A 24,806-nucleotide genomic window follows, 5' to 3' on the forward strand; every position below is an offset into this window, starting at 1 on the left:
TCTATCTTTTATGTCACAGCAAGAAGGTTAATGCACTTACAGATTCCCCTGCAATACATCTTATGCAAGGCTGGGCTGAGCTCCTTCCGCCATTCTGAGAAATCTATTTAACAAATCACAGTTGCAGATACATCAGAACAATGATTATTTACACCTTCTATTAACATATTTAAACATGCTCACAACTGGATTGGTGGGCAAAGGAACATACCCCTGTACTTGGCCTCCCCTGGCCACTCTCTAGCCTCAGTGCTGGGGCTCTTGATGGAGGCTCCTGGTCCTCTGGTCCCCAGGACGCCAGAGCACAGGCGTTCAGCTGGTGACAGCCATGCTCATGCCCACTGGCTTCTAATCTCCTGCATGCCCGTTTCTGAAACAAACAAAATTTCACTTTAGATGGTCTCATAAAGCACACAACACTCTAATTGAATTTGCTTTCAGAAAACTTCAGCTGCAAATACAGACCCCTGTGGAGCTGGAAAACTTTATAGGGCATTTGAGGAGATGACTTTAAACTTTATCTTTTCAGAATAACAATCATCAATTACATTTAACCTCATTATTTCTTGCATTGTCTGATATTTACTTAGCTTTGTACATTTAAAATAGTAATTTCAAACAATTTTGGCTGAAACTCTTGTAATAAACTATGGTGACTGGTTTATTGATATTGAAAATGTACAAAACCTGTAAATTTTGTTTAAGAAACTAGTTATACGCTTTTGCTTGGTATCAAATTACATACTTTCTTAATACAATATGAATAATTCACATGTGACTACTTCTCTGTCTCACTGGCACTGAAGAACAAATTAGTTTTATTTATTTCAAAGGTTGCACACACAGTCTATAACTGATAACCTTTGGGAAAGTTAGCATTTGGTTTTTACTACTATGTGAACTAAAGAAAATAATTACAATCAGAATGCTCTAATGCTACAGAAAAAAAGTGCTCAGTTCCAAAGTCCCAAGATTTTGTGTATTTTTAGGGCAGCCATGTTGTAACTGACTTGGCGTTTCAGAGACAGGAGGGCCTCTGTGAACAGTCAGAGGCCACTTTGGCCCAGGGCCAGCAATCCACCCCAGGAGCCCTGGCAGCCAGCCCAAGAGGACCCACTGCTGGACACTTGATGTCAGAACACACTTCATGGTACACTGGCATCTCCCCGACTTCTTCAGTCACTTGCAAAGCACCTCTATGAGTTTTGCAAAATGTGTTTATTATCTGTACTATTATTATTTAATAGATTCTTAATGAACTTTTTTCACTTAATGCATTTACACAATATAGCAATCTTATGACAGACTGGAAATGATACATTAAAAATGGGAGATAAAGGAAAAAGAATGAAGAGAGGAGAATTCTCACTATTGTGTAGTTCATTATTATATAAGCAATAGGTGAGTATTAACTGATACTGAAAAAAAAACTGCTAATCAGACAATAAAGGGTTAAATAATAAAACAGCATACCTAAGGACATTAAATAGAATTAAATACAAATAATCACTAGAAAATACAAATCCTTCCACATCCAAAATTTTAAAAGAACAAGACCCAACTATACACTGTATACAAGGGATGCACTTAAAATCAAGTGATTCTGAAGGGCTAAAAATAAAAAGGATGGACAGAGGTATACTAAGGAAATAAAAATAAAAACAGAGCAGGAGCAGATCACATAGAACACAAGCCCCAAAGTGTTAAATACAACCACAGACTTTTCTTTAATGCTGAAAGCCACAGTCCACAGTGAAGACATAATACTCATAAACATCTATGAGCCAAATAATACAACTACAACCTTTATCAAAGAGTACAGGAGATGTGGGCAAACACAATTAGAAACATACTAATAACAGGAGGTTTCACACATCATTCTCAGTACAAAGCAGAGCAGGTATACAGAAAACAAGTAAGGAGACAGATCTAAACAACATAATCAATCAAGGTTGACCTTAGGGACATATATATTGAACTCTGTACCCTGATAATAGAGAATACACGTTCCTCCCAAGAACCCACAGCACAGTCACAACTGATTGCATTAAAGGGGGGAAAAAAGCCAATGACTTCTATGTGGTAGAAACATAAACAATACCTCTGATTACGATGCAATAAACTATCAATTATTAACAAACAAACAAAAAAAAAAACAGAAGGGTGCTCCACCTGGAAATGTCAGTCTTATTATTTATTAGGTCACTAAACTGAAAGGACAAAATTAAGAAAAATAATGATTACAATGAAAATACTACATATCAGAATCCATGAAATACATTTAAAGCAGTCATCACAGAAAAATTCATTGCACTGACATTTTTATCAATAAAAATGAAAGAATGAAAATTAATAATTCCCAGCCAGGCACGGTGGCTCACACCTGTAATCCCATCACTTTGGGAGGCTGGGGCAGGCATATCGTTTGAGGCCAGGAGTTTGAGACCAGCCTGGGCAACATGGTAAAACCCTGTCTTTACCAGAAAATATAAAAATTAGCCAGGCATGGTGGTGTGCCTGTAGTCCCAGCTACTCCGGAGGCTGAGGTGGGAAGACTGAACCCAGAAGGTTGAGGCTGCAGTGAGCCAAGATCATGCCACTGCACTCCAGCTCCCAGCTCATAAAAACTAAGGGGAAAAAAAACAAACCAAAAGAATACACCAAGAAAAAAATAAAGGAAAAAGCTAAAATTAATAAGAAAAAAGAATACATAAAATAAAATTAATGAGGTAGGGAATAGAAAAGCAGATTTAATGTACAAATATAAATCCTGGTTTTTGGAGGGAAAAAAGAACAGCTTCTTAACAAATCACTAGTTTAAGTTGGTCAAGAAAAAGGTGGAGTGAATACAAAAATCGAAAATAAAAAAGGACACGGGAAATACAATGAAACAGGAAATTTTTAAAATCTTAAGGGAATATTAAAATGTAGATGAAACTGATAACTTCCTAAGGATAATCTGATTACCAAAACTGATCCCATTAGAGTAGAAAGCTTAAACTGATGATTTCCCAGAAGAAACAGAAAGAGTTATTAAGTAACCAGCCCACAAGAAGCCCCAGGACCAGACAGTTTCCCAGGGGAATTCTCCCAAACCTTCAAAGGCCAGGTAATGCCAATGCTCTATGAAAAAGATTCTAGCACACTGTCTCCTTTTATGAAGCAAATGTAACACTGATAAACCAGGCAGAAAGAGCAAGAAAATAAAACTACCCACTAATCAGTTGCTCTTCAATATTGATATAAAAATATGAAATGAGGTCTAAGATATCAGAATTATTAGGAAACTCTTAGTATCATGTACTATATTAATAAACATAAGGAAATGGTGTGATTACCTCCATAGATTCTGAAAAATCCCTTAACAAAATTTAAAATCTATTTATGATAAAAGTTAAAGAAAACAGGAATTGAGGGGATATACATTAAACATGATAAAATATACATTCCTTAACTCATTACTACATAGGGAAAAACTAACAGCATTTCTACCACATGAAGAACAGGGCAAAGATGCCCACTGTCTCTGTTTCTGTTCAACCTTGTATGACAGGTATTACCCAATATATTGAGACGAAAGAAATCAATCAGCAGAGTAAGAAGGAGTAAAGTAGTAAAACCACTTCTATTTGCAGTTGATAACCATATATATCTGGAAACCCTCAGAGTCAATGATAAAACTAACTCAAATAATAAAGGAATTCACTAATACAGAATTAATATACAAAAATCAATAGCTTTCAAATACAAAATAATCATCAGAGAAAACTCCATTTAAAATAATTGCAACAAACATTAAATACCTACGAACAAATTTAACAAGAATTGCACAAACTCTATACAAGGAGAATGTAAGACATTTTTGAAAGACACTAAAGGAGATATGAACAAGAGAAAAGACATCCCCAACTCTTGGCTGGATAACCCAGTATTATAAAGATGACAGTTCTCCCTAAATTAATTTGTAAATTCAACATAATCTCAGTAAAAATCCCAGTAAACTATTTTTATAGAGTTACACCAGTTGATACTAACGGTCACAATGAAAAAAAAAAAAAATGTAACAAGAGCCAGGAAAACTCTGAAGAAAAAAATAAAACAACTCCTGGATATTAAAATAAACCACAGAGGCCAGGCGCGGTGGCTCACGCCTGTAATCTCAGCACTTTGGGAGGCCGAGGCGGGTGGATCACGAGGTCAAGAGATCGAGACCATCGTGGTCAATATGGTGAAACCCTGTCTCTACTAAAAATGCAAAAAATTAGCTGGGCATAGTGGCACATGCCTGTAATCCCAGCTACTCATGAGGCTGAGGCAGAAGAATTGCCTGAACCCGGGAGGCGGAGGTTGCGGCAAGCCGAGATCATGCCATTGCACTCCAGCCTGGGTAACAAGAGCAAAAACTCCGTCTCAAAAAAAAAATAATAATAAAAATAAACCACAGAGACTCCGTAATTAAACACGGAGGTACTGGTATACAAGGAGGCAAACACACCAATGTGGCAGCAGTAAAAGTCCACTTAGAAATTGAAATACATATGAAAATTTGGCTTCAAATCACCGGGATAAGAATGCACTTTTATATATACATATATAATTTTCTTTTAGAGATGAGGAATCATTATATTGACGAGGCTGGTCTCAAACTCCTGGCCTCATGCAATCCTCCCATGTAGGCCTCCCAAAGTGCTAAGATTATACGCATGAATCACTGTGCCCAGGAGGATGGACTTTTTAATATATGGTGCTGGGACAACTTAGAGCCATTTGGAGAAAAGAAATGTAGATCTGCACCTCACACCATGACATGGCTTGGCTGTGTCCCCACCCAAATCTCATCTTGAATTGTGGCTCCTATAATTCCCACATGGGGGCGGTTCCCCCACAGTGTTTTCGTGGTAGTAAGTCTCACAAGATCTGATGTTTTTATAAGGGGCTCACCTTTGGCGTGGCTCTCACTCTCTTTCGTGCCCACTGCCAAGTGAGACGTACCTTTCACCTTCTGCAGTGATTGTGAAGCCTCTCCAGCCACATGGAACTGTGAGGCCATTAAATTTCTTTTCTTTATAAATTACCCAGTCTCTGGTATGTCTTTATCAGCAATGTGAAAACAGACTAATACAACAACATACAAAACCAAACCAGATGCATCAGGAACTGAATGTAAAAGATCTAATTACAAAGAACTATGCAATTCCTAGGAGAAAATTCTCTCATCTTGGTGTAGGGAAAGATTTTCTAACTATGATTCAAAATACAGAGGCAATAAAATCAAGACTGATAAGTCTGACTACAGGAAAATAAATAAATCCTAAACAACATCCAAAAATAACTGATATATTGAAAGAAAAATGTTTGCAACATACACCACAGAAAAAGGGTGAGTAACTTGAATATAAGAAACTATTACAGGCTGGGCACGGTGGCTCACGCCTGTAATCCCAGCACTTTGGGAGGCCGAAGTGGGTGGATTACAAGGTCAGGAGTTTGAGACCAGCCTGGCCAATATGGTGAAATCCCGTCTCTACTAAAAAAAATACAAAAATTAGCTGGGCATGGTAGTGCACACCTGTAGTCCCATTTACTTGGGAGGCTGAGGTAGGAGAACTGCTTGAAGCTGGGAGGCGGAGGTTGAAGTGAGCCAAAATCACAACACTGCACTCCAGCCTGGGAGACTGAGCAAGACTCCATCTCAAAAAAAGAAAAAAGAAAAAAGAAAAAAAAAGAAACTATTACAAAAACTGAGGTACAAAGGACCAAAAATCTGAAATATAAATGGAGAAAAGACATGAAGAATTTGCAAAAGCTATTAAAATGGTCTACAGACACGAAGAAAAAAGTTCAAACACACTCATATTTAGAGAAATACAAATTAAGACAACATCAAGATAGCATTTACCATCAGGATGGCAAAAATTGCAGAGTGTGATGCAGCCCCTGTGGGTGAGGCTGTAGGAAAACAGGCACCTCCCACTGTGCTGGTGAGAATACAAATTCTTGCAGGGAAATTTGGCAATACCTAACAAAGCTATATGCAAATTTTTTAACCAAGCAATGAGACCTCTAGAACCTACCCTAAACATGCACCTCCAACAATGTGGAAAAGAAACACATGCACAGCTATTCGATAGTGCAATGTAGTGGGAACACCCTAAACACAGGAGAGTGGTCGGATAAACTATGGTACATCCAAGCAATGAAGTACTATGCAACTGAGAAAAGGAAAAGGAAGCTTTCCATAACTACTGGTGTAGACTGAGTTCCAGAGTACACTGTTAAATGCAAAAACCAAAGTGTAAAAGAGTATCTATAATATGCTATCTGTTGTGTACGAAAGAAAAGGTTATAAGAAAATAGACACTATCTGTTCATTCCTGCAAATGAAATATGGGGAGGATATTGAGAAATGAAAGAGACTGCTTTCCTACAGAAAGGGCTGGGGAAAAGGGTGGCATGGGAACAGAAATGGAAAAGGCGCATATAGCTCTGCATTGAAAATGTAAGTCAACCAGGACAGCAGAGGTGGGGGGATTCAATTGGAATCCAAAAATAATAAACGTAACTACATTACAAATAAGTAGCATAGCCACACTGAAGAAAAGAAGTACCCCAAATAACTTTTAAAAGTACTATTAGGTCAGGAGTTCCAGACCAGCCTGGCCAACATGGTGAAACCCCCATCTCTACTGAAAATACAAAAATTAGCTCAGTGTGGTGGCATGCCTCTGTAATCCCAGCCACTCCGGAGGCTGAGGCAGGAGAATCGCTTGAACCCAGGAGACAGAGGTTGCAGTGAGCCAAGATCGTGCCACTGCACTCCAGCCTGGGCAACAAAGCAAGACTCCGTCTCAAAACAGAAAGCAAAAAATGCTATTTTGACTAGAAATTCAAAGGCTAAAGACACAAAGCACTGTACAGAAATGCTGTACTCTAGCTAGTAAATGTGCTTATTACAGGGTTAGCAATTTTCAAACTACTTTATTGGCACTGGATGAATAATTAAATTCACTGTAAATACTGAGAGCTAAGTTTCTCACTGTTGGAGAAGTAAGCTACAAATGCAGAAAAGGGAGAGGCTACATGGAATCTAGTGGTGCTGAACCGGAATTTCTAATACATATCCAGACAGAGATATGGAAATACATATAAATATGTATGTGTGGGTTACTGTGTGTGCATATATGTTTATGTACGGGTGTAATACACCCATACACACACACACACACACACACACACACACACACACCCTAGCTGTGTCCACTAAGGACAATGGCATCCTAGCAGCAAGATTACACCTAGCACCTAGAAACTGGTTTCTAAATACCTTTTTCCCATAAAAGGAATCTGGACTCCACGGGAGGCAGCTGATTCAGGGAAGGAGCAGGGAAAATACAAAATGAGCCTGAAACACTTTATGGGCCAAACACTTAGAAAGTTCTTACAAAATGGGGGCATGTCAAAAACACACAGGCACCAACCTGAAGGACTGATTTCCTATTAGCCAAAGCCAGAATGATTTAAGCAATAAAATAAATAAAAATAGCAGTGGATCATAATCTACAGAATAAAGTAAATGCCTATTAGTCTACCCATATCAAAAATAATTGAGTAAATAAATGGGGGAGAAGGGACAGGACTTCCTTACAGTTGAATTCTCATTAATAAATGCAAAAATAAAGAAGGACTTACGCATTAAGCAAATACCACAGTAAAAAATATTGCAGGCAAGATCTAATAATAGATGCTAAAATCAGGAGGCAATAGTTTAAGTAGAAACTGGATATTTGCACAGTCTCAGAATATCTTCCCCAAGATTTGTATTAATAATAAAGAGAAAAACAGTAACTTTTCAGTGGATGAAACCATCTTAAGCAAATGACAAGGTTAACAACAGCAGTAATACGACATAGATACCATGATGCCTCCTCCATACGATGCACCAAGATGGCACACCACCACCTCTCCGGTACTCATGCCAAAAATGCACACCCCGACTCTAACCATAAGAAAACGCTGGACGACTAAATAACCCACCAATAATCATTAAGTGTTGAGGTCCTAAAAGACTGTCAAAGTGTCACAGATGGGAAGACAGTAGGGAAACTCGACAAGTCAATGCAACGTGGAATCCTGGGTTAGATCTTGTGACAGAAAAAGGATATTAGCGGAAAAACTGGAAAAATTAGAATGAGTTCTATAGTAAACAGCACTGCACCAACATTAATTTCATAGCTTGCTAACTATACTAAGATTATTAACAAGCTTAAGTGAAAGATACATTTGAACTCTCCGTACTATGTTTTTGCAACGTTTCTGTATGTCTAAAACTATTTCAAAATAACAAGTTTTTTAAGATGAAAAAAATCTCCTGCATCCCTAATGTGAAAGAAATATTGATCTAAACCAGACTGCCTCTTCAGAACCTCAACCCACAGATTCTAATTATTCCCCTTTGAGCAACTTAAACAAAGCGGCTGGGTGTGATGGCTCAGGCCTGTAATCCCAGCACTTTGGGAGGCTGAGGTGGGTAGATCAGGAGTTTGACACCAGGATGACCACCATGGCAAAACCCCGTCTCTACTAAAAATACAAAAATTAGCTGGGTGTGGAACATGCCTTAATCTCAGCTACTCAGGAGGTTGAGGCAGGAGAAGTACTTGAACTCAGGAGGCAGAGGTTGCAGCGAGCTGAGATCGCACCACTGCACCCCAGCCTGGGTGACAGAGTAAGACTCCATTACAAAAACAAAAAAGCCCCTTGTGTATGAGATAAACATCCTTTCAGATATTTGATGATCGTTCTCAGACACTCTGGAGGTTTGTTCTCTCCAGCCAGACATCCCTAGTCTCTCTCACTATTCCATTTCAGAGATGTTCTTCAGACTTCACAGCCTAGACACCGTACTCCAGCGTTTCTAAATCGCCAATATCCCGCTTAAAATAAACCATGTAAAATACTTTCAATGCCATGTAACAGCAGAGTAGAATAAGCACTTGCCAGGACTGGCCACTGTGTTTCCACAGGAGAAACCCCAGCAGCCACAGCACACATAGGTCCACAGCAGCCACAGCACACATAGGTCCACACAAGCTCATCTCCCCTGCAGCCCCCTCGGCTTCTCCACGCAAATGTACTCTCCAACTCCTGGGGCTTTTTCAGTCGTCATTGTCTTCCTCTTTTTCTTCTTTTCATTTAACTGCAGGCTCTCCTATGTATACTAGTTAAATCTGATTTCCATGGAATATGTATTTCATTTGTGGCATATCAAAATATACTCAATCCTTGTTCTGTTATACATTACGGTAATCATATTAATCATCCTTAGGACTTTTGCAAATACTGCAGCCTTCTATGTGTTCACCTAAGTTGGATGAGAGTTTGAAGAACTAAAAGCAAAGCTCTCAATCTCTGGTTATTCAGGATCTGCTCAATCCGTACAGTGCAAAGGAAGCGTGTTATGATAAAACTGGTTTGCTGTCAACTTTCAATCATCTGGATTAAAGGGAAAAAGCGGAAATATTAAGTATTTCCCACATAATTTTACAAGTTTCAATTTTCCCCCATCAGTAACATCACAGTAGCCTAATAGCAGTAATATTACTTCCCTTCCTCTTTTCTCAATAACATGGGACTTATTCAAAAGGAAAGCAAGCAGGCATGCATGAATATGAATGAGAACCTGTACTTTCTGGATGAAATTTACAACACTTATGAAACTATATTCTACACCATTTCTGTGTGGTTGAATGACCACTGGCACATTAAGGTCAGCAGACTTGTGATTATCTGCAATGATGAGCTGACATTCTTCAAGGGGCACAGGGAGCTGAAGGGCCAGGGTCCCCACAGCCTGTGGTAGGAGAAAGGAGAGCCACACTCTGCCACCAAGGCGGGTAGAGGGTGGGTTCCACTAGGGAATGTGAGGATGACATCTCAGTGGCACTCAGCCAGCAGAGTGAAGTAATTTATTCATATTTTCTGTTTCTTACTGTGGATTATTGAGAGCTGACCACATATGATATTAATCTATACACTTACTTGGCAAATAGTTCAGTTGTCATGGATTGGCCTGGACCAAAGAAAGATGACTACCACAGAGGCGCCGATGTCTGGGGCTGCTGGTGTTGAACGAGAGAGCTGTCCGCCTTCACAAAGGCAAATGAAGACTTATGCCAAACTAAAAAGACGCTTGCACTACATAAACGAAAGGAAAATCCTACGTGTACACAAAGACCCTGCATAACGGTAACTAGAGTAGATCAAGTGTCCTCATCAAAGGTGAAGCAGCAGTGTGGCCGAGAAATACATGCTGTTTCAAAAGATGCTAAATTAAAACAGCAAATAGGGATGGTATTGCCTCAAAGATGGAAAGACGCGAAGCTGCTACAGGTCTCAGGAACCTCGCTGCCTGTCCTGAGGAAGCGAGAGCAACCATTCTTCTTCCTTTATTGGAGGCGATGGTCCCAGGTGCGCTTAATGAGTGAAGTGTCTGTATGGAATAGGGGGTTGAAGACTTCACAATTTGCCGGAGATGAAATTCAAAGCCTTGGTTTCCACGCTGAGAAGAACCAGCCCTTATAGAAACCAGACAGGGGACGTTTCCCTAACGTCCCTGGAAACATAGAACAAAGCCAGAGAACAGCAAGAATGGTGAGCAGAGCCCAGCACCAGCTCTGCCTCCAAGGCAGGGGGGCCGGGGGCGGGCCTCGGCCCTGCTGGCAGCCTGCACTCTGGGCTCAAGAGTAGGGTGGAGAACAGAGAAGAGGCATGGTTCTCTGGCCTCTTCAACAGAAAAGCACCATGCACCTTCCTCAGTCCGCAGAGCAAGAAAATGGCACACTGTTCAACATCAAACGCATTGGATTAAGCATACATATTACACGTGTTACCATGTGAACTGGCATAGGAGTTAAGTAAATATACAGCAAATTAAATTACCAAAGGAGCTGGCCGGGCACAGTGGCTCACGCCTGTAATCCCAGCTCTTTGGGAGGCCAAGGCGAGTGGATCACTTGAGATCAGGAGTTCGAGACTAGCGTGGCCAACAGGGCAAAACCTCATCTCTACTAAACACAAATAATTAGCTGAGCGTGGTGGCACGTGCCTGTAATTCCAGCTGCTGGGGAGGCTGAGGAAGGAGAAGCGCTTGAACCTGGAAGGCAGAGGTTGCGATGAACCAGGATTGTGCCATTGCACTCCAGCCTGGGCAACAAGAGCAAAATTCCATTTCAAAAATAATTAATTAATTAATTAATTAATTAAAATGCCAAAGGAAATCATTAGAATTTGGGAATATAATTAACAATAAGTCCATAAGAAAATATATTTTATATAAAATAAAATAATCTAATCTTTCATTCTGAAAGTGTTTTGAGAATTTTTACTGACTAATGACCTTTATGCTGAAGATCTAAAGACCTTTATGCTGAATATACCGTATGTGTGTAATGCTGGGTAATTGAGTCCTTAGCTACCAGGAACAGTTGGCTGAGGGAGGTTTCTTAGTTCAGTTTAGTTAAAAGTCCTACCACGATAAAGCTGCTTCTGCCGGATGGAGCCGCGGATATGGATGCCCACTGGTCTAAACACAGACAGGTAATGCTGAATGGCGCAAGATTAAGGCCCCAGAGACTGCCATTTAGAAAGAAAGCATGCTTCCCACCAAGTAAACGTTCCTTTTCTATGTTTTCATTTGGAGAATGACCTTGTGCTCTTAGGTTTCTTTCTATGATGTTTGGTACTGCATTAACTAAAGAGGGGCAGAAGTTAGGATTCTCACACTGAACTCCTGCATTACCAGGGCACGCTGGAGCTTTAACCAACTGGATTTAACATCTTGATACTGTGTCCTTTTTAAAAAAGACTCCTCAGCCTACTATGCTCAAGCTTTCAGTACATACTCTTGACCAAGTTTAGCTTGACAAAGAGAAGGCAAGTTATGAGATGAGCAAGCCAACACTCAAAGTAAGAGGGCAACTTAATTCTAGGGGAGCTAGTTATCTTGTGATAATGTTCAAGTTGACTTCATCCCTGGGAGGCAAGGCTGGTTCAACATATGCAAATCAATAAACGTAAACAGAACCAATGACAAAAACCACATGATTACCTCAATAGATGCAGAAAAGGCCTTCGATAAGATTCAATACCCCTTCATACTAAAAATCTCATTAAACTAGGTATTGATGAAACATATCTCAAAATAATAAGAGCTATTTATGACAAACCCACAGCCAGTATCATACTGAATGTGCAAAAGCTGGAAGCATTCTCTTTGAAAACCAGCACAAGACAAGAATGCCCTCTGCCACCACTCCTATTCAACACGGTATTGGAAGTTGTGGCCACAGCAATCAGGCAAGAGAGAGAAATAAAGGGTATTAAAACAGGAAGAAAGGAAGTCAAATTGTCTCTGTTTGCAGATGACATGATTGTATATCTAGAAAACCCCATCACCTTGGCCCAAAATCTCTTAAGCTCATAAGCAACTTCAGCAAAGTCTCAGGATAAAAAAAAACAATGTGCGCCGGGCGCGGTGGCTCAAGCCTGTAATCCCAGCACTTTGGGAGGCCGAGGCGGGTGGATCACGAGGTCGAGAGATCGAGACCATCCTGGTCAACATGGTGAAACCCCGTCTCTACTAAAAATACAAAAAAAAATTAGCTGGGCATGGTGGCTCATGCCTGTAATCCCAGCTACTCAGGAGGCTGAGGCAGGAGAATTGCCTGAACCCAGGAGGCGGAGGTTGTGGTGAGCCGAGATCGCGCCATTGCACTCCAGCCTGGGTAACAAGAGCGAAACTCTGTCTCAAAAAAAAAAAAAAAAAAAAAAAAAAAAAAAACCAATGTGCAAAAATCACAAGCATTCCTATACACCAACAGTAGAGAAACAAGAGAGCCAAATCATGAGTGAACTCCCATTCACAACTGCTACAGAGAATAAAATGCCTAGGAATACAACTAACAAGGGACGTGAAGGAACTCTTCAAGGAGAACTGCAAATCACTGCTCAAGGAAATCAGAGAGGACACAAACAGATGGAAAAACATTCCATGCTCATGGATAGGAAGAATCAATATCATGACCACACTGCCCAAAGCAATGTATATATCCAATGCTATCCCCATCAAGCTACCACTGACTTTCTACACAGAATTAGAAAAAAGTACTTTAAATTTCATATGGAACCAAAAAAAGAGCCTATATAGCCAAGACAATCCTAAGCAAAAAGAACAAAGCTGGAGGCATCATGCTACCTGACTTCAAACTATACTATAAAGCTACAGTAAAAAAAAAAAAAAAAAAAACAGCATGGTACTGGTATCAAAACAGATATATAGACCAATGGAACAGAACAGAGGCCTCAGAAATAATGCCACACATCTACAACATCTTATCTTTGACAAACCTGACAAAAACGAGCAATGGGGAAAGTATTCCCTATTTAATAAACGGTGTTGAGAAAAGTGGCTAGCCATATGCAAAAAACTGAAACTGGACCCCCTCCTTATACCTTATATAAAAAATTAACTCAAGATGGATTAAAGGCTTAAACTTAAGACCTAAAACCACAAAAATCCTAGAAGAAATCCTAGGCAATACCATTCAGGACATAGGCATGGGCAAAGACTTCATGACTAAAAACACCTAAAGCAATGGCAACAAAAGCCAAAATTGACAAATGGGATCTAATTAAACTAAAGAGCTTCTGCACAGCAAAAGAAACTATCATGAGAGTGAACAGGCAACCTACAGAATGGGAGAAAATTTTTGCAATCTATCCATCTGACAAAGGGCTAATATCCAGGATCTATAAGGAACTTAAACAAATTTACAAGAAAAAAACCAATAACCCCATCAAGAAGTGGGCAAAGGATATGAACAGACATTTCTCAAAAGAAGACATTTATGTGGCCAATAAACATAAAAAAAGCTCATCAATACTGGTCATTAGAGAAATGCAAATCAAAACCATAACAGGATACCATCTCAAGCCAGCTAGAATGGCAATCATTAAAAAGTTAGGAATCAACAGCCAGGTGTGGTGGTTCACACCTGTAATCCCAGCACTTTGGGAGGCCAAGGCAGGTGGATCACCTGAGGTTAGGAGTGATAGCTGCACAGCTGTGAATTTACTAAAAAACACTTAATTACACACTTCTAAAAATTTAAAACTCTAAACCTGGCCAATCGAAGTGGCTCACACCTGTAAATCCCAACACTCTGGGAGGCCAAGGTGGGAGGATCACTTGAGGTCAGGAGTTCGAGAAAAGCCTGGCCAACATAGGGAAACCCTTTCTCTACTAAAAATGCAAAACTTAACTGGGCATGGTAGCACATGCCTGTAATCCCAGCTACTCTGGAAGCTGAGACATGAGAATCACTTGAGCCTGGGAAGCAGAGGTAGCAGTGAGCTGAGATTGCACCACTGCACTCCAGCGTGGGTGACAGAGGCAGACTCTACCTCAAAAAAACAAAAACAAAAATACCTCTACACCTAAATAACATGGTCTTGATAACTGCAAGAGAGAAATCTAAAAAGATAGTAGCTAGGTGATGATAATAAAAGGTGACCATGTGGCACACTGATGGCATTTTCCCCAAATGAATTGTTTTTCCCTAAACAAATGATGTTTTGAAAATACCAACAATTCTATGCATTTGCTTAATCCTTTCATTAATTCTCAGTTAAACACACATACCCCCTCACAGGTCAGTCAACCAAAAAGCCTTTCCTGAATACCTACTATGTGCCTCACTCAGTTCTGGGCACTTGGTAATCAAAGAAGTAGAAACCAAGGCAGAGTCCTTCCAGGGTCAGCGCTGGACAAAACAGACACCTGAAAGAGATGGTGAAGCACAGAAAATGACCTCCTTGCTGATGCTAACCACACTGTGACTTTTCTGTGTCATGTATAAAGAAACCGGCCAAAAATCAGAAATGATTGGCCAGGCGCACTGGCTCATGTTTGTATTTCCAGCACTTTGGGAGGCCAAAGTAGGTGGATCACCTGAGGTCAGGAGTTCGAGACCAGCCTGGCCAATGTGGCAAAACCCCACTCTACTGAAAATATTAATATAGTACTGCACGCCTATAATCCCAGCTACTTGGGAGGTTGAGGCAGGAGAATTGCTTGAACCTGGAGGGCGGAGGTTGCAGTGAGCCAAGATCGCACCACTTCACTCCAGCCTGGGTGAAACAGTGAGACTCTATCTCAAAAAAAAGAAAGAGGCCGGGCGCGGTGGCTCAAGCCTGTAATCCCAGCACTTTGGGAGGCCGAGGCGGGTGGATCACGAGGTCAAGAGATCGAGACCATCCTGGTCAACATGGTGAAACCCCATCTCTACTAAAAATACAAAAAATCAGCTGGGCATGGTGGCACGTGCCTGTAATCCCAGCTACTCAGGAGGCTGAGGCAGGAGAATTGCCTGAACCCAGGAGGCGGAGGTTGCGGTGAGCCGAGATCGCACCATTGCACTCCAGCCTGGGTAACAAGAGCGAAACTCCGTCTCAAAAAAAAAAAAAAAGAAAGCAAGGAAGAAAAAAAGAAAATGATTGAGGTTAGGCATAACTGGATAACTGGCAGGGTGAACACCTGCATTAGGGTTGTAACTAAAGATGAATTATCATTAATCGACTTCCTATATCTAGATGGGATGATGGTGGAATCTCATTAAACTGAGTATAACAGTGTAACATAGCTCAACAGATTGTTTTCAAAATGAAAAATGGGTGAGAGAATGCAACACCTTGTTTCTTGAGGAATGGGTTATAATGATTTAGAGTGGGAAGACTGACCACAGAAAGGCAAGGTAAGAGCTTCTGTCACGGCCGCATCAACAGCTGGGATTTTCCAGGTTCTCATGGTGGGGATCTCACTCAGCAGATGACCTATCAAACCTGCATCTGATGGGATAAAACAAGCAAATTTAAATCTGAATCTTCTTTTTTTTTCTTTTTTCAGATAGAGTCTCACTCTGTCGCCCAGGCTACAGTGCAGTAGCATGATCTTGGCTCACTGCAACCTCCACCTCGTGGGTTCAAGCGATTCTCCTGCCTCAGCCTCTTGAGTAACTGGGGACCACAGCTGTGTGACACCATGCCCAGCTAGTTTTTGTATTCTTTTGGTGAAGACGGGGTTTCACCATGTTGCCCAGGCTGGTCGCGAACTCCTGACCTCAAGTGGTCCGTCACCTCGGCCTCCCAAAGTCCTGGGATTACAGGCTTCGATCATTGTGCCCTGCCTGAATCTTCTCACTTTGTTAAGTTAGACCCCTTAGGGTTGCTTGAATGGAGTTAAAGCCATTAATATGTTTCAGTGCTTTTGCTGACAAGGACTTAGAGCTTGACTGGGTAATTTCTCAACTGTTGGCAATATCAGATCTAAAACACAACCACAGAGCAGAGTACACGCAAAATATCCTCAGCCTCTTTATGAACAGAAGTGGCTATTCATAATACCAGGAATTGGTGGAATTGGAACTTTATAGTTTACTCACATCTAAGTTTCCACAGTTGTGTCAAAAACATTCCAGGCTGAAAAATCAAAATAAAGGCTCAAGCTTGCTCATTTCTGGACTAAAGGCATGGTCTGTATGGGGGTGTCCATGAAAGGAAAACCACAATTGCCAATGAGCACCAGACTGCTGTCGGACCTGCAGACGAATCCACAGAGGGAACAACAGCACAGCTACATAAAGTCACACTCACAGCTGACAGGCTGCACTCGGCACAGAAAACTCACATCGCTAGCGGTTTCACTTAGCAGTGAAGCTGCTGCTGCAGTGCACAAACTACGTTTTCCAAGACAATCTTAAAAATATTCTAAACCGAAACAGGGCAGAAAGCATTTAGCATTAGCATTCTCAAACTCTTTTTTTTTTTTTTTTTTTTTTGTGAGACAGAGTTTCACTCTTGTTACCCAGGCTGGAGTGCAATGGCGCGATCTCGGCTCACCGCAACCTCCGCCCCCTGGGTTCAGGCAATTCTCCTGCCTCAGCCTCCTGAGTAGCTGGGATTACAGGCACGCGCCACCATGCCCAGCTAATTTTTTGTATTTTTAGTAGAGACGGGGTTTCACCATGTCGACCAGGATGGTCTCGATCTCTTGACCTCGTGATCCACCCGCCTCGGCCTCCCAAAGTGCTGGGATTACAGGCTTGAGCCACCGCGCCCGGCCCTAGCATTCTCAAACTCTTAAAGGAGTCTCTCAAACTTAACATTATTGTATGTACACATATATGTATGTGTTTCATTTTCTCTCTTTTTTTTTTTTTTCCAGATAGATCATTGCTCTGTCACCCAGGCTAGAGTGCAGTGGTGCGATCTTTGCTCACTGCACCCTCCCCCACTGGGGTCCAAGACATTGTCCTGCCTCAGCCACCTGAGTAGCTGAGATTACAGGTGCACGCCACCAAGCCCAGCTAATTTTTGTATTTTTGGTAGAGTCGGGGTTTCACCAAGTTGGTCAGGATGGTCTCAAATGCCTGACCTCAAGTGATCCAGCCATCTCAGCCTCCCAAAGTGCTGGGATTACAGGTGTGAGCCACAGCGCCCGGCCTTCATTTTCTTTTAAACTCTGACCCAAAATGTATTAACCAGCTTCCTCTTTGGGCCAAGTTGGACCAAGAAGATTTACTATTCTGTATGAACTGACCAGAAATGGACAAAATAGGGCTGTGTATGGTGGTTCATACCTGTAATCCCAGCACTTTAGGAGGCCAAGGCAGGTGGATCACCTGAGTTCAGAAGTTCAAGTCCAGCCTGGCCAACATGATGTAACCCCGTCTCTAATTTTTGTAAAAATACAAAAATTAGCCGGGCATGGTGGGGTGCACCTGTAGTCCCAGGTACTTGGGAGGTTAAGGCATGAGAATAGCTTGAACCTGGGAGGCGGAGGCTTCAGTGAGCTACTGCACTCTAGCCTGGGCAACAGAGGGAGACTCTGTCTCAATAAAATAAAACAAAAACTAACAAAGAACTGACACAGATGTTAGATTTAGCAGAGAAGAACATTGAAACACTTAATATAACCATATATGTTCAAAATACTAAACGGAAACATATTTTAGATCAAAATCAAATGTTATCGGATTCAAATCAAATGCTATAATGTCTGGGATTAAAAATGCACTGGATGTAATTAGTGTACGGTTAGACATTGCAGAAAAATGATTCATGAACTTGAAGGCACTGCAGTAGAAACTATCAGAAATCAAAAACAGAAAAGAGAGTTTTGAAAGTAGGCATAGCATCAGGAAACTGTGGGACGACTATCAAGAAGCTTAATAGATGTGTAATGGGAGATCTAGAAGAAGAGAGAAAAGGGACAGAAAAAATATTGAAAGATACAATAGCTGAGGCTGGGCATGGTGGCTTGTGCCTATAATCCCAGCACTTTGGGAGGCCAAGGCGAGTGGATCACCTGACGTTAGGAGTTTGAGATCAGCCTGGCTAACATGGTGAAATCCCATGCCCACTAAAAATACAAAAAAGTAGCTGGGTATGGTGGAGCGTGCCTGTAATCCCAGCTACTTGGGAGGCTGTGGCAGAAGAACTGCTGGAACTCGAGAGGCAGAGCTGAGATCACGCCACTGCACTCCAGCCTGGGTGACAGAGTGAGAGACTCTGTCTGGAAAAAAAAATATCTATCTAGGCTGAAAATTTTCTAAATTTGATGTAAACTATAAATCCAGGGAATCAAGAATTTGAATAACCCCAAGCACAAAATCATGAAGAAAACTATACGAGAGCCCATGATAAGCCAACTGCTTAAAGCCACTGACAAAGGGAAACTAAAGGCAGCCAGAGACAAAGGATACGTTTAACACTGAGGAACAGTGAGAGAAGGGCTGCAGATCTCTCAATGGAAGCAACTGTGGCAAGACAGTGGAGCAACCTTTTCACATTATTGAAAGAGAAAACCTATCAGTTTAGAATTCCACACACAGTGGAAGTATCTTTCAAAATAAGGATAAAATCAAGACTTTTTCAGAATATAGAAGTTAAAAAAATGTATCACCGGCAAACCTGTCCTATAAGAAATGTTAGAAGATTTCTTTCAGGCAGAAAAACAACTGAGGCCAGGCACAGTGGCTCATGCCTGTAATCCCAGCGTTTTGGGAGGTTGAAGGCAGGTAGATTGCTTGAGCCCAGGAATCTGAAACCAGCCTGGGCAACATGGTGAAAATCTGTCTCTACAATAACATACAAAAATTAGCTGGGATGTGGTGGCACATGCCTGTATTCCCAAGTACTCAGAAGGCTGAGGTAGGATCACTTGAGGTTGTAGTGAGCTGAGACCTTGCCACTGCACTCCAGCCAGGGCAACAGAGTGAGACCCTGTCTCAAAAAAAAAAAAAAAAAAAAAAAAAATTGATACCAGATGGAAAGATGAACCTACACAGAAGAATGAGTTATACCAGGAATGCTAACTATATTATCAGTAGATAAATGTATGGCTTTTTTCTTGTTACTGAAACTTCATTAAAAGATGACTGACTAGGCCGGGTGCGGTGGCTCAAGCCTGTAATCCCAGCACTTTGGGAGGCCGAGGCGGGTGGATCACGAGGTCAAGAGATCGAGACCATCCTGGTCAACATGGTGAAACCCCGTCTCTACTAAAAATACAAAAAATTAGCTGGGCATGGTGGCGCGTGCCTGTAATCCCAGCTACTTAGGAGGCTGAGGCAGGAGAATTGCCTGAACCCAGGAGGTGGAGGCTGCGGTGAGCCGAGATCGCGCCATTGCACTCCAGCCTGGGTAACAAGAGCGAAACTCCCTCTCATAAAAAAAAAAAAAAAAAAAAGATGACTGACTGTCGGCCGGGCACGGTGGCTCAAGCTTGTAATCCCAGCACTTTGGGAGGCCGAAGCGGGTGGATCACGAGGTCGAGAGATCGAGACCATCCTGGTCAACATGGTGAAACCCCCGTCTCTACCAAAAATACAAAAAATTAGCTGGGCATGGTGGCACGTGCCTGTAATCCCAGCTACTCAGGAGGCTGAGGCAGGAGAATTGCCTGAACCCAGGAGGCGGAGGTTGCGGTGAGCTGAGATCGTGCCATTGCACTCCAGCCTGGGTAACAAGAGCAAAACTCCGTCTCAAAAAAAAAAAAAAAGATGACTGACTGTCAGATCGGGTATGGTGGCTCACCCCTGTAATCCCAGCACTTTGGGAGACTCAGGCAGGCAGATCATGAGGTCTAGAGTTTGAAACCAGCCTGACTAATGTGTTGAAACCCCGTATCTACTAAAAATACAAAAATTAGCCAGGCGTGGTGGTGTGCACCTGTAATCCCAGCTACTTGGGAGACTGAAGCAGGAGAATCACTTTAAGCCAGAAGGCAGAGGTTGCAGTGAGCTGAAATCACGCCACTGTACTCCAGCCTGGGCCACAGAGGGAGACTCCAACTCAAAAAAACAAAAAACAAAAAACCCACGACTGACTGTCTGACTGTTTAAACAGAAATAGTAACAATAAAGTAGAGAGTGTATAGCCAATGTCAAAGTAAAATGCAGGACTACAAAGGCAGGAAAGTTAACAGTAGATAAACTGCAGGTTCTTACATGTGAAGTGGCATAATATCAACTGAAGATGGGTTGTATATGTCAAAGACGGGCATTCCAAATCAGAAAGCAAATAAAACTACAGCTAGCAAGCCAACAATGAAAATAACACGGAGGCCGCGCATGATGGTTCATGCCTGTAATCCCAGCACCTTTGGGAGGCTGAGGCAGGCGAATCACTCAAACCTAGGAGTTTAACATCAGCCTGAGCAACAGAGCAAACCCCAGACTCTACAAAAAACATAAAACATTAGTCATGCAGGGTGGTACATGCTTGTAGTCCCAGCTACTCATGGGAGTTGATGTAGGAGAATCACCTGAGTCTGGGAGGTCAAGGCTGTAACGAGTCATAGTCACACCACAGCACTCCAGCCTGAGGAACAGGGTTAGACCTTTATTCAAAAAAATAAATAAAACAAAAAATAACATGGAATCCCACTAAATTAAAATGAGATATTATCTCCAAAGTGGGGAAAAAAACAGAAAAGGTAAACAAACAACAAATAGGACAAGTAAAAACCAGAAAGGAAAATGGTAGATTGTATCCGAACTACATCAATAGTCATAGTTAAAAAACTGAATACCCAAAGGAAAAGGCAGAGATTGTCAGATTGAATAAAAGATATCAAGACTCAATTATAGTCCACCTGTAAGAAACTCACTTTAAATATAAAGAGATAATAGACCAAAAATGAAAGGATGAAAAAATATATACAATGCTAATGCTGAACAAAAGAAAGATGGAGTTGCTGTATTAATAAAAGACAAGTCAATTTCAGAGTTAAACATATTACCAGGGATATAAAAGGTGATTTCACAGTGATTAAAAAAGTCAATTCTTCTTTCTCTGCTGAGAGCTTCGAAAATGACAAAGAAAAGAAGGAACAACGGTCGTGCCAAAAAGGGCCGTGGCCACGTTCAGCCTATTCACTGCACGAACTGTGCCCGATGTGTGCCCAAGGACAAGGCCATTAAGAAATTCGTCATTCGAAACATAGTGGAGGCCGCAGCAGTCAGGGATATTTCTGAAGTGAGCGTCTTTGATGCCTATGTACTTCCCAAGCTCTATGTGAAGCTACATTACTGTGTGAGTTGTGCAATTCACAGCAAAGTAGTCAGGAATCGATCTCGTGAAGCCCGCAAGGACCGAACACCCCCACCCCGATTTAGACCTGCGGGTGCTGCCCCACGATCCCCACCAAAACCCATGTAAGGAGCTGAGTAAAAGATTGAAGACAACTATTCTCTGGAGAAAAACAAAATGGAAATTGTACTTGAAAAAAAAAAAAGTCAATTCATCAAGAGGACATAAAATTCATCAATGTTCACACATCTAACAACAGCTTCAAAATATGTGAGGAAAAAAATGATAGAACCGCAAGGAAAAAAATAAGACAAATCCACAATTACATTCGTAATTTCAGTATTTTCTCACAAATATTGATAGCTATATGAATAAAACCATTGAGGATACAGAAAATTTAAACTAAACCATTGGCTGGATGCACTGGCTCACACCTGTAATCCCAGCACTTTGGGAGGCCAAGGCAAGCAGACCACTTGAGGTGAGGAGTTTGAAACCAGCCTGGCCAACATGGTGAAATCCCATCTCTACTAAAAGTACAAAACATCAGCTGAGTACGGTGGCAGGCCCCTGTAATCCCAGCTACTCAGGAGGCTGAGGTAGGAGAACTGCTGGAGGCAGAAGTTGCAGTGAGCCGAGATCGTACCACTGCACTTCAGCCTGGGTGGCAGCGTGAAACTGTCTAAAAAAAAAAAATTGATTAATTAAATTAACTATCAAATAACCTGACTCACTTGACATTTATAAAAGTCTTCACCCAAAAACAACAGAATAAAAATTTCCCAAGACTGATTATATTCTGGGCCATAAAGGAAGCCTCAATAAACATAAGTCATACAAAGTATGTTCTTTGACCACAGAGAAATTAAATCAGAAAGCAGTAACAGAAATATTTCTAAAAATCCTCAAATATTTAGAAACTGAATAACACACGTCTAAATAACCGGTGCATCAAAAAAGAAATCGAATGAAAAATTATAAAGTCTTCTGAACTGAAAAAAAGCGAACAAATTATATCAAAATTTTTACTAAAACAGAACTTGGGAGGAAGTTTATAGCACTAAATATCTACCCTAGAAAACATGACAGATCTCAAACCAATGACCTTAGTTTCCATCTTAAAAGATTTAGACAAGCAATTGAACCCATAGTAAATAAAAGAAATCTGAGTAAAAATAAGTAAGATAGTACATAGAAAAGCAATAGAAAAAAACAATGAAACATGGAAAGACATTCCATGTTCATGGATTAGAAGACTTAATTTTGGGCTGGGCGTGGTGGCTCAAGCCTGTAATCCCAGCACTTTGGGAGGCCGAGGCGGGTGGATCACGAGGTCGAGAGATGGAGACCAACCTGGTCAACATAGTGAAACCCCGTCTCTACTAAAAATACAAAAAACTAGCTGGGCGTGGTGGCGCCTGCCTGTAATCCCAGCTACTTAGGAGGCTGAGGCAGGAGAATTGCCTGAGCCCAGGAGGTGGAGGTTGCAGTGAGCCGAGATCACGCCATTGCACTCCAGCCTGGGTAACAAGAGCGAAATTCTGTCTCAAAAAAAAAAATAGAAGACTTAATTTTGTTAAAGTAGTCCTAGGTCACCAAATTAATCTATAGATTCAATGTTATCCCTATCAAAAATCCCAGCTGACTTCCTTGCAGGAATTGCCAAGCCAATCTTAAAATTCAAATAGAAATTCAAAGGACCCAGAACAGCTAAAACAATCTGGAAGAAAAACAAAGCTGAGGGACTCACATTTCCAAATTTCAACACATAATACAAAACTACAATACTCAGGCCGGGCGCAGTGGCTCAAGCCTGTAATCCCAGCACTTTTGGGAGGCCGAGGCGGGCGGATCACGAGGTCAAGAGATCGAGACCATCCTGGTCAACATGGTGAAACCCCGTCTCTACTAAAAAATACAAAAAATTAGCTGGGCATGGTGGCGTGTGCCTGTCATCCCAGCTACTCAGGAGGCTGAGGCAGGAGAATTGCCTGAACCCAGGAGGCGGAGGTTGCGGTGAGCCGAGATGGCGCCATTGCACTCCAGCCTGGGTAACAAGAGTGAAAACTCCGTCTCAAAAAAAAAAAAAAAACTAGCCCGGCATAGTGGCACACATTTGTAGTCCCAGCTACCTTCCAGGCTGAGGTGGGAGGACTCCCTGAGCTGGGATGTTGAAGCTGGAGTGAGCCATGATCGCACCACTGCACTCCAGCCTGAGTAACAGAGCTAGACCCTGTCTTAAAAAAAAATGCACTTGGAACCCCATCCCACACTATATTCAAAATTAACTAAAATGGAACATAGGTCTACATGTAAAATTACAAGATTCCTAGAAGAAAACATTAAGATACAGAATGAGAGAAGTTTTTGCAAATAATAGATCCAATAAGGAACTTCTAGGTAGTATAAAGAATTATTACAACTCAACAATAAGGAGAAATTCACCCAATTAAAAAATGGGCAAGGATCTGAGAGACATTTCCCCTAAGAAGATATACAGATGGCCAAAATGCACATGAAAAAATGCTTGACATCATTAGTTATCCAGGAAATGTAAAACAAAACCACAAGGAGGAAACACTTCATATCCACTTAGGATGGCTATAATTCAAAAGACAAGTAAGTCTTGGTGAGGATGTGGAGAAACTGGAACCCTCATCCATGGCCAGTGGGAATGTAAAACGGTACAGCCACTTTGTGCCACAATATGGCAGTTCCTCAAATGGTTAAACACAGTTACCATGATATCTAGAAACGCCAAAGCTAAGTATATACCCAAGAGAAATGAAAACATATATATGCCCGTATAAAAACTTGTACTTGGCTGGGCATGGTGGCTCACGCCTGTGATCCTAGCACTTTGGGAAACTGAGGTGGGCAGATCACTTGAGGTCAGGAGTTCGAGACCAGCCTGGCCAACATGGTGAAACCCCATCTCTACTAAAAATACAGAAATTAGCTGGCACACACCTGTTGTCCCAGCTACTCAGGAGGTTGAGGCAGGAGAAATGCCTGAACTCAGGAGGCAGAGGTTGCAGTGAGCCTAGATGTGCCGCTGTACTCCAGCCTGGGTGACATAGTGAAACTGTCTCAATCAATCAATCAATCAATCACCTGTACATTAGGCCAGGCACAGTAGCTCATACCTATAATCCCAG

General features: G+C 41.5%; 1 protein-coding gene and 1 pseudogene across 3 annotated transcripts in view; one reads left to right on the forward strand and one right to left on the reverse strand.

Annotated features, from left to right (window-relative positions):
* Nucleotides 1-24,806, reverse strand: part of C12H10orf143 (chromosome 12 C10orf143 homolog) — a 60,259-nt gene that overhangs the window by 30,886 nt on the left and 4,567 nt on the right. For 2 of the 3 annotated variants that reach the window (XR_005578383.2, XM_010333331.3), the window contains exons 2-3: nucleotides 212-370; nucleotides 41-103 (exon numbers count right to left, since the gene is read on the reverse strand). Coding sequence is in view for 2 of the 3 variants with exons in the window: in XM_010333331.3 (XP_010331633.2) it covers nucleotides 41-103; nucleotides 212-370 (222 nt within the window). In the remaining variant the exon portion in view is untranslated. The remainder of the gene's footprint in view (nucleotides 1-40; nucleotides 104-211; nucleotides 371-24,806) is intronic. The other variant, XM_039464963.2, reaches the window with a different exon arrangement.
* LOC120362497 (small ribosomal subunit protein eS26 pseudogene) lies at nucleotides 21,409-21,810 on the forward strand (annotated as a pseudogene).

The sequence above is a fragment of the Saimiri boliviensis genome, chromosome 12 (genome assembly GCF_048565385.1).
Source record: "Saimiri boliviensis isolate mSaiBol1 chromosome 12, mSaiBol1.pri, whole genome shotgun sequence".
NCBI lineage: Eukaryota > Metazoa > Chordata > Mammalia > Primates > Cebidae > Saimiri > Saimiri boliviensis.